The 10,650-nt window shown below is 45.2% G+C and overlaps 1 protein-coding gene across 1 annotated transcript in view; it reads right to left on the reverse strand.

Annotated features, from left to right (window-relative positions):
* The window catches only part of LOC144486836 (uncharacterized), an 80,942-nt gene extending 70,509 nt beyond the window's left edge, over positions 1-10,433 (reverse strand). The window contains exons 1-3 of the mRNA XM_078204858.1: positions 9,783-10,433; positions 8,432-8,475; positions 6,539-6,657 (exon numbers count right to left, since the gene is read on the reverse strand). Coding sequence (XP_078060984.1) covers positions 6,539-6,657; positions 8,432-8,475; positions 9,783-10,433 — 814 coding nt within the window. The remainder of the gene's footprint in view (positions 1-6,538; positions 6,658-8,431; positions 8,476-9,782) is intronic.
* Positions 10,434-10,650: the final 217 nt, after the last annotated feature.

The raw sequence follows: 10,650 nt of genomic DNA on the forward strand, positions 1-10,650 counted from the left end.
CCCATTCACCCTCTCTATCCCCTTAACCCTGCATATTAACTTCCTCATTGTCCATTTGATCTTATTTTGAACGCATTCGCCTTCACTTCCACCATCCTTACCGACCTCTTGCTGTCTAAATAAAGGTTTCTCAAATCCCCCTCCCACCATCTGTCTCATTAAGAAATGCTATACTGTCTACCACACATTTTTAGTCCAGTTATATGACCACAGAAATGAGACTTGTCCATCCTGAATTTCTATCCTGTACTGACAGTGATGATTTTTGTAAACCTCTTTTCAGAATAACAGAGGAGGAGGATTTACAGATTGAAATCTCAAAGCAAATATCAAGAATAATTGTTTGATTATTGGGACCAGAATATCATCGGCATTTGAGTCCAGGAGAAATGTTTCTCTCTTCTATCTGCTTCATAAGATTTTGAACATTGGTGTGACTGGAAAAGCAACGAGACCCATGCAGCTAGACATTATACAGCCTGAAAGAACATCACCATTTACAAAGGAGAGACCGTACACAAAGTCTGTGTGTGGACAACTCAGGAACCTAGAGAGACACAAGGACACTCACACCATGGAAAAACTGTGGAGACTGTGGAAAGGGATTCAGATTCCCGTCGGAGCTGGAAATTCACACTGGGGAGAGACTGTTCACTTCCACTAAGTGTGCAAAGGGATTTACTAATTCATCCGACTTAATGACACACCAGTGAGTTCACACAGGGGAGAGGCCGTTCACCTGCTTAGAGTGTGGTAGGGCGTTCTCTTGGTCCTCCAATCTCCGGATACACCAGCGAATTCACAGTGGGGAGAGGCCATTTACCTGCTCTGAGTGTGAAATGAGTTTCAGTCGGTTAACTCAGTTGCAGACGCACCAGCGAGTTCACACTGGGGAGAGGCCATTCACCTGCTCTGAGTGTGGAAAGGGATTCTCTCTCTCTTACAACCTACAGATACACTAGGGAGAGACCGTTCATCTGCTCTGAGTGGGAAAGCATTCGCTACTTCATCTGACCTGCTGAGACACGAGCGAGTTCACACAGGGGAGAGGCCATTCAGCTGTCTAGAGTGTGAGATGAGATTTAATCGATTATCTCACTTGCAGACACACCAGCGAGTTCACAAATGGGAGAGGCTGTTCAACTGAATGAGAAAGCATTCATTGATTCAGCCAACCTTCTGACACACCCGTGTCTTCATGCTGGGGAGAGGCCATTCACTGGGTCTGTGCAGGATGGCATTCACTCAGTTATCCAATCTGTTCAGATACCAGCGAGTTCACAAATGATTACAGGGACTGGATTCTGCTGTTATTCACATCCAGAACTGAACCATGTTCACTCTGACAGTTTTATTTTTATTCAGTGTGGGACATGGGTGTCGCTGGTCAGCATTTATTGCCCACCTCTCGTTGCCCTTGAGAGGGCAGTTGAGTGTCAGTCACATTGCTGTGGCTCTGGAGTCATCGTCGGCCAGACCAGGTAAGAATGGCAGATTTCCTTCCCTAAAGGACATTAGTGAACCAGATGGGTTTTTTTCTGACAATCAACAATAGTTTCATGGTCATCAGTAGATTCTTAATTCTAGATATTTTTTATTGAAGTCAAATTCCACCATCTGTCATGGTGGGATTTGAACCTGGGTGCCCAGAACTTTAGCTGCGTTTCTGGATTACTAGTCTAGCGATAGTACCACTAGGCCATCGCCTCCCCAAAGTGGGACCATCGGAGGGTTTCTTTCTGCTGGACTGACCGGTCTCATGACTTTGCTTCCAGTGGGCTGATGCTCTTTGAGCTGCTCCGCCATTCAATATGATCATGGCTGTTATTAATATGTACAGAAAATTGTAATATTCTAAATAGGATATTCAGATGGTGATACATTTTCATTTCTTCCTGAGGAAGAGGTTTGTGTCTATCTGATCATTCATGTTTTAGAAATAAATTTTTAGTTTGAGAATTAGTATTTTTTAACGAAAGATAAATGAAAAACCTGGGTTGAGAATCTGACAAAAACACCTGAGGGAACTCGCAGTCTCAAGGCGTGGCCCATGTTTGCTTAAAAAGTCAAAACTGGAAGGGTAAGAACTGTAAAAGGGCAGCTGGACTGTTCCTCTCTGAGTCACAGTGAGACATTTCTAATTAAATACACAGAGGGAATTCCCTAAGTTTTGACATGTTCATTCAAAAAGATTGCAAATAATTTGATTCAGAAAAAACAACCATGGGTTATTTGATTATTGTGGATACTGAAAATCACATTTCTGGATTGTGAAAAGCAGCTGGAAGTAGCACAATTAATGCAAGATTTGGGACATTTAGATCTTTACTGACCAGATCGGGGCGGCACGGTAGCACAGTGGTTAGCACTGCTGCTTCACAGCTCCAGGGTCCCGGGTTCGATTCCCGGCTCGGGTCACTGTCTGTGTGGAGTTTGCACATTCTCCTCGTGTCTGCGTGGGTTTCCTCCGGGTGCTCCGGTTTCCTCCCACAGTCCAAAGATGTGCAGGTTAGGTTGATTGGCCAGGTTAAAAAATTGCCCTTTAGAGTCCTGGGATGTGTAGGTTAGAGGGATTAGCGGGTAAAATATGTGGGGGTAGGGCCTGGGTGGGATTGTGGTCGGTGCAGACTCGATGGGCCGAATGGCCTCCTTCTGCACTGTAGGGTTTCTATGATGATTCTATGAATGTAGCAACTAATACTGTAAAAAGGGGGCTGGGCTCAGCCTCTTCAGCTGGAGATCTGGAGACATTGGATCTGACATTTAATGTCCTGTCTTTATTAGTGAGGTGACTTCTTCTAGCAGACTCAGGGTTACATGTTTGGTTTTGAAACTACAAGTTAATTAATTTAAACATCTATTGGATATGCTAACTGGTCTCCGTTACCATGGAGATAAGTGATTCAGAGTGGAACCTTGGTTGGAATTCTGGGTAGTTCTCACAGAAACCAGGCAGTCTGCAGTGAGCTTGCAAACCGTCAGCTGTGGGACCAGAAGCTGTGAACTAGCTGTGGGAGCGGGAGCTGTGAGCCACGAGCCAGCTGTGGGAGCGGGAGCTGTGAACCAGCTGTGGGAGCAGGAGCTGTGGGAGCAGGAGCTGTGAACCAGCTGTGGGAGCAGGAGCTGTGAACGAGCTGTGGGAGCAGGAGCTGTGAACCAGCTGTGGGAGCAGGAGCTGTGAACCAGCTGTCGGAGCGGGAGCTGTGAATCAGCTGTGGGAGCGGGAGCTGTGAACCAGTTGTGGGAGCGGGAGCTATGAACCAGCTGTGGGAGCGGGAGCTGTGAACCAGCTGTGGGAGCGGGAGCTGTGAACCAGCTGTGGGAGCACGAGCTGTGAACCAGCTGTGGGAGTGGGAGCTGTGAACCAGCTGTGGGAGTGGGAGCTGCGAACCAGCTTTGGGAGTGGGAGCTGTGAACCAGCTGTGGGAGCCGGAGCCGAGAAGGTCATTAGGAACCAGGGATGTTCTCAATGTTTAAAGCCCTCAGCAAGAAGGCAGTGAAGTCCATGCTTGGATTGAGGAGTCCATGTTTTGAGTCAATTCTGAAATCTCAAAGGAAAGTTGGAGAGGTGTTTAGCCGAAAGCTAATCGAAGGATCCTCATGAAATCTTGGAGTCTGGAGAATAGCTGGAATATGGAAAGTTTGATTTTGTTTAAAAACCTGGAATCTTGTGATGGGTGTTTGGATTTCTCATTGAACGTTAATGTTCTCGACCCGAATTATAACAACACACACAATATTTCAAAACTATTTGAAAAATATGGTCTTTATTTTGTACAAAGTATTACATTATAAGACACTCCTCTTCTAGGATCTACAGTAATTTCTTAGCTCGAGCACCAGTGAAACAGTCAATCAGACAATAAATGAATAAAAATTGTACTAATTGTCATCCCTTCTAAATCAGGAGGGTTATCCCCAGCACAGAGGGTCATTTGGAATTTTTCCTGCAGACCAATTAACAGGGATTATACTCTCCAACCACCTGAAGTGAATTCTTTACATGAATCGTCCAGGCCGGTGCAGTTACCAACTTGCAGTTTGGCTGATCAGCTCAGATTTTCTGCAGCATTTCATCGATCACCGTGTGATTCCTTTCACAGAGTCCATCTTTCAGCTGCTGTGTTCCTGACCAGAATGTTCATGTGTTCACACACGTCTCAAAACTCATCATTCAGAAACGGAGCTGGTGCCACAAAGTCTGACCATGTTTCATAGGCACCCATCGGATCATCTTTCTTGTAAATCACATCAATGAAACCTAATAAAAGATCCAAACCTTGATCAGTAGCCCACTGAAGGACATCCAGCTCAAAAAATACTTTGTTGCTGATTTTCCTTGTGTTAGGAAGTGACAATGCCAAGGCCAGATCTTGTTTCCTCCTTGATCGGGATGTAACCCGTGTCCACATCGCCACTTCATTCTTCCACTGGTTGTATGGTTCAGACTCCGAGAGCATCAGCAGGTAATCAGACCCTGACAATTCCCACTGCCTTTCACTCATTTCTCACAAAAGCTGCTGGGATTGGAAGCTTCTGTCTGAAATATACTTTCCTTTATTTTCCAAACTTCACCATTAGACAAACATTCCCTGTTACCATGTTATAATCCCGACAGTCTTATAGTGAAGGAAGAAATTGGAGCTAATCTTTACTTGGAATATAATTAACTCCTAACTCTTTATACATACTTTCTTCATACACACTCCTATAATTATCCAATCAATGCCCTCTATCTACATATTTAAACAGATTTGATACAATTAACGCCCATAGTCAGGGCAGGGACCCGGGTTCAATTCTGGCCTCGGGTCACTGTCTGTGTGGAGTTTGCACATTGTCCCCATGTTTCATTAGTGACAGACAGCATGGTTTTGTAAGAGGGAGGTCGTGCCTTACAAATTTGGTGGAGTTTTTTGAGGAAGTGACAAAAACGGTTGATGAAGGAAGGGCTGTGGATGTCGTCTATATGGATTTCAGTAAGGCATTTGACAAAGTCCCACATGGCAGGTTGGTTAAGAAGGTTAAGGCTCATGGGATACAAGGAGAAGTGGCTAGATGGGTGGAGAACTGGCTTGGCCATAGGAGACAGAGGGTAGTGGTCGAAGGGTCTTTTTCCGGCTGGAGGTCTGTGACCAGTGGTGTTCCGCAGGGCTCTGTACTGGGACCTCTGCTATTTGTGATATATATAAATGATTTGGAAGAAGGTGTAACTGGTGTAATCAGCAAGTTTGCGGATGACACGAAGATGGCTGGAATTGCGGATAGCGAAGAGCATTGTCGGGCAATACAGCAGGATATAGATAGGCTGGAAAATTGGGCGGAGAGGTGGCAGATGGAGTTTAATCCGGATAAATGCAAAGTGATGCATTTTGGAAGAAATAATGTAGGGAGGAGTTATACAATAAATGGCAGAGTCATCAGGAGTATAGAAACACAGAGGGACCTAGGTGTGCAAGTCCACAAATCCTTGAAGGTGGCAACACAGGTGGAGAAGGTGGTGAAGAAGGCATATGGTATGCTTGCCTTTATAGGACGGGGTATAGAGTATAAAAGCTGGAGTCTGATGATGCAGCTGTATAGAACGCTGGTTAGGCCACATTTGTAGTACTGCGTCCAGTTCTGGTCGCCGCACTACCAGAAGGACGTGGAGGCATTGGAGAGAGTGCAGAGAAGGTTTACCAGGATGTTGCCTGGTATGGAGGGTCTTAGCTATGAGGAGAGATTGGGTAGACTGGGGTTGTTCTCCTTGGAAAGACGGGGAATGAGGGGAGATCTAATAGAGGTATACAAGATTATGAAGGGTATAGATAGGGTGAACAGTGGGAAGCTTTTTCCCAGGTCGGAGGTGACGATCACGAGGGGTCACGGGCTCAAGCTGAGAGGGGCGAAGTATAACTCAGCCATCAGAGGGACGTTTTTTACACAGAGGGTGGTGGGGGCCTGGAATGCGCTGCCAAGTAGGGTGGTGGAGGCAGGCACGCTGACATCGTTTAAGACTTACCTGGATAGTCACATGAGCAGCCTGGGAATGGAGGGATACAAACGATTGGTCTAGTTGGACCAAGGAGCGGCACAGGCTTGGAGGGCCGAAGGGCCTGTTTCCTGTGCTGTACTGTTCTTTGTTTGCGTGGGTTTATTCTGGGTGCTCTGGTTTCCTCCCACATTCCAAAGATGTGCGGGTTAGGTTGATTGGCCATGCTAAATTGCCCCTTTGTGTCAGGAGATTAGCAGGGTAAATATGTAGGGTTATGGGAGTGGAGCCTGGGTGGCATTGTGGTCGGTGCAGACTCGATGGGCCAAGTGACCTCCTTCTGCAATGTAGGGATTCTATGATTAAAAAGAAAAGGTCTCTAATCGGTGTGAACCTGCTGGTGTGTCAGCAAGTTGGATGACTGATTTAAACTTTCCCTGAACTCAAAGCAGGGGAATGGCCTCTCCTCAATGTGGACTTGCTGGTGTCACAGCAGATTGGATGAATCAATGAATCTCTTCTCACACACACAACACATTAATGGTCTCTCTCCAGTATGAATACATTGGTGCATCAGCAAGTTGGATAACTGAGCGGATTCCTTCCCACACTCAGAGCAGGTCAGTGGCCTCTCACCAGTGTGACCACATTGGTATTTCAGCTGACTGGATGACTCAGTGAATCTTTCCCAAGGAGCAGGTGAATGGCATCTCCCTGTTGTGAATTCACTGGTGTGTCAGCAGGTTGGATGACTGAGTGAATCCCTTCCCACACACGGATCAGGTGAATGGCCCCTCCCCAGTGTGAACTTGCTGGTGTGTCAGCAAATGAGATGACCGTGTGAATCCCTCCCCACACTCAGCGCAGGTGAACAGCCTCTTCCTGGTGTGACTGCGGTGACTCACCTGAAGAAGGGGCTTGGAGCTCCGAAAGCTTGTGTGGCTTTTGCTACCCAATAAACCTGTTGGACTTTAACCTGGTGTTGTTAAACTTCTTACTGTGTTTACCCCAGTCCAACGCCGGCATCTCCACATCATTAGAACCTTCTGAAGCAGACAGAACACCATTTCTTTATACACGCTTTCTTCATACACACTCATATAATGATCCAATCAATGCCCTCCATCTGTACATACTTCAATTCAATTCTAGACTGAAAGACCAATGATATTCAGGTCCCTTTGAATTGAGTGAATGTGTCAGGTCTTGACGTGACGTTTGGTTTTGAGATTTCTGTCTGCAAATCTTCTCCTTCTCAAAACCTGTAAAAGGAATTTACAAAAGTCATCCCTGTCAGTACGGGAACAAAATTCAGAATTCACAATTTCATTTTTAGTTGCACATTCTTTCTGGACTTGTTCACCAAAAGCTGTAAATCTCAATCTCATACATTATCTCTACTCTTAAACTGCTGTACCTCATATATACCCTCCCAATTCTTGTGAAGGTGCTGATTGATTCTGACTGACAGACCCATGCTCACTGCTTCCTGACCTGGAGAACTAAAAACTTTGATGCAGACGGCTAGACTAAATGCAAAACATAGGTACAGATTCTGGAGGAAAACATGTGTTTAATCAACACTGCTGCATTACTTGATCAGAGATTGTCAGAGAGGACTTGATCAGAGAGGTCGGGAATGTAGCCCAATCCATCACGCAACCCAGTCTCCCATCCATTAACTCTGTCTACACTTCCCGCCGCCTCAGCAAAGCAGCCACCATAATTAAAGACCCCACGCATCCCGGACATTCTCTCTTCCACCTACTTCCGTCGGGAAAAAGTTACAAAAATGTGAGGTCACGTACCAACTGACTCAAGAACAGCTTCTTCCCTGCTGTCATTAGACTTTTGAATGGACCAGCCTTGCATTAAGTTGACCTTTCTCTCAACCCTAGCTACGACTGTAACACTACACTCTCTCATTTCCTTCTCTATAAATGGTATGCTTTGTCTGTATAGCGCGCAAGAAACAATACTTCTCACTGTATACTAATACGTGACAATAATAAACAAAATCAAATCAAAAAATATTTACGACCATTTCATTAATAACTTTATTAAGGTACGGAGTGTTCACAAACACAAACTCACTGCTTATGAGGAAGGTGGAATTAGAGATGATCCAAGATTTCAACTGAACTGGCTGGACAATTGGAGGAAATAATCTTGTGAGATACAGGGGTACAGAGGGAGAATGGGACTGACTGGATTGCTCTACAGAGGGTCAGCATGGACTCGAATGGACATATTCTGTGCTGTAATGGATCAATGACTGGAAAGGTATGTCACGACAGTGCTATATTACAAACTTGAAATCACAATAAATGAAATTTATCACAGAACCATAAATAATATATCTAATAGGTACCTAAAAGCAAAACTAGACATAACTCTGTGCTACATAAAATTAGTGTCCCACAAAGAATCATAAATTTACACCAAAAATACACATACCTGTCATACCTTATTACTTTGTCCCCTTCAATGTCAGCCATTTCCTGGGGAAACCAACCCTTTAATCATGAACATTAGGAAACAGACCATCCTTTTAACCAGACAAATAAATGTGTCAAGCTGAGGGAGCAAAGGATGTCAATGTCTTTAAGAGAGAGAGAGAGACCTGGGCCAACCTTTCCAGAGTCTGCAGCCTCCCTGGATTCACTTCCTTTCCCTTCAGTTGCTGCAAGTCCCCAATTTCCCCCAGAATGAGAAAAGAAATGGAAAGGGGGAGAAAAGAAAGTGTTTTACTCACAGATGTGGCTGAGAGACTGTGAGTGCACGAGAGAGAGAGAGACTGTGAGTGCGCGAGAGAGAGAGAGAGACTGTGAGTGCGCGAGAGAGAGAGAGACTTTGACTGGCTGCACTCAGTAAAACCATTGTCCTACAGAATGCAGGCTCCGTCTAACTCATCCCATCAAACTCTGCTGTATCTTGCCGTTGGCTGAAGTTTCACAAAACGTATTCTAAAAGCAAACTGCATCCATTTTATAATTCAAAACACATGTTTTAAATGAGGAATACTTGTTATTCAGTTAGAGCTGTCTTTTATAATGACAGCTCTCGTCAGTGCTTTAAGATCATTCACTCTTAAGTCAGTATTGTGTTAAAGTTCTCAAACATTGTTTGCTATTAGCCTAATTTAGCCCCACTACACTCAGTCTCCACATTTCCATGGTTTCTCCCCAATGTAACTTTTTTTATTCATTCATGGGATATGGGTGTCGTTGGCTGGCCAGCATTTATCGCCTATCCCTAGTAGCCCGAGGGCAGTTGAGAGTCAACCACATTGCTGCGGACCTGGAGTCACATGTAGGCCAGACCAGGACATTACAGAAGGAAATCTCCCCGACAACTTTTTCAACAATCAGCAATGGTTTCAAGGTCATCAGTAGATTCATAGTTCCAGATTTTTCTAATTGAATTCAAATTCCACCATCTGCCTTGGATTTGAACCCAGGTCCCCAGAACATTAGCTGAGTTTCTGGATTAATAGTCTAGCGACAATACCATGAGGCCATCGCCGCCCCTCTCGATTGTGATTGTGAACAGTGGTGTCCTTTCATGTTCAAAATTCTCTGCTTTTCTGGTTATGATCAATTGTGCGACTCCATCCAATCCTAATCTGATGTTTTGTGTGAGTTTCCTGACCCCTAATCCACCTCTTCTAAGACCAATTATGTTAACACCTATTAACAGAGCTGGAGCTATTTTTCAATTCTGCAGAAAAAGATCCAAATGAACATGGTTCAGTCTGAATATGGATGACAGCAAAATCCAATCACAATAGTTACTTGTGAATTCGCTGGTGTCTCAGCAGCCTGGATGAGGTAATGAATCCCTTCCCACACTGGGAACAAGTGAACGGCCTTTCCCCAGTATGAACCCGTTCGTGATGTATCAGCGTGGATGACTGCTTGAATCCTTTCCCACACACAGAGCAGGTGAACGGCCTCTCCCCAGTGTGAATCCGCTGGTGTTTCCGAAGGTGAGATGAGTGAGTAAATCCCTTCCCACACTGGGAGCAGGTGAATGGCCTCTCCCCAGTGTGAACTCGTTGGTGTTTCAGCAGATTGGCTGAGTGAGTGAATCCCTTCCCACACTGAGAGCAGGTGAACGGCTTCTCCCCAGTGTGAATTCGCTGGTGTAATGCTAGTTTGGATGATTGATTGAATCCCTTCCCACACACAGAGCAGGTGAATGGCCTCTCCTCAGTGTGAATTCGCTGGTGTATTGCTAGGTTGGATGACTGATTGAATCCCTTCCCACACACAGAGCAGGTGAATGGCCTCTCTCCAGTGTGAATTCGTTGGTGTTTCAGCAGCTGGGATGAGGTAGCGAATCCCTTCCCACACCAGGAGCAGGTGAATGGCTTCTCCCCAGTGTGGCTGCGCCGATGAGTTTCCAGCTGTGATGGAAAATCAAATCCCTTCCCACAGTCCCCACATTTCCATGCCATCATCCGTTTGTGACTGCAATAACAGTCTAAAAGGCCCGATGAGTGATTGAAGTCTTGTCCACACACACAACGTGCGTACAGTGTCTCTCAACTGTGAACAGTGCATTTTTCTTCCATGTTCAAAATACAATGACATTCAGGTTCTGATAAATTGGTGCCGGCTCCATCAGATTCTGATGTGATATTAGGTTTCAGTTTCCCAGCTGCAAATCCTCCT

This window comes from Mustelus asterias, unplaced genomic scaffold, assembly GCF_964213995.1.
Source record: "Mustelus asterias unplaced genomic scaffold, sMusAst1.hap1.1 HAP1_SCAFFOLD_481, whole genome shotgun sequence".
Classification (NCBI taxonomy): Eukaryota; Metazoa; Chordata; class Chondrichthyes; order Carcharhiniformes; family Triakidae; genus Mustelus; species Mustelus asterias.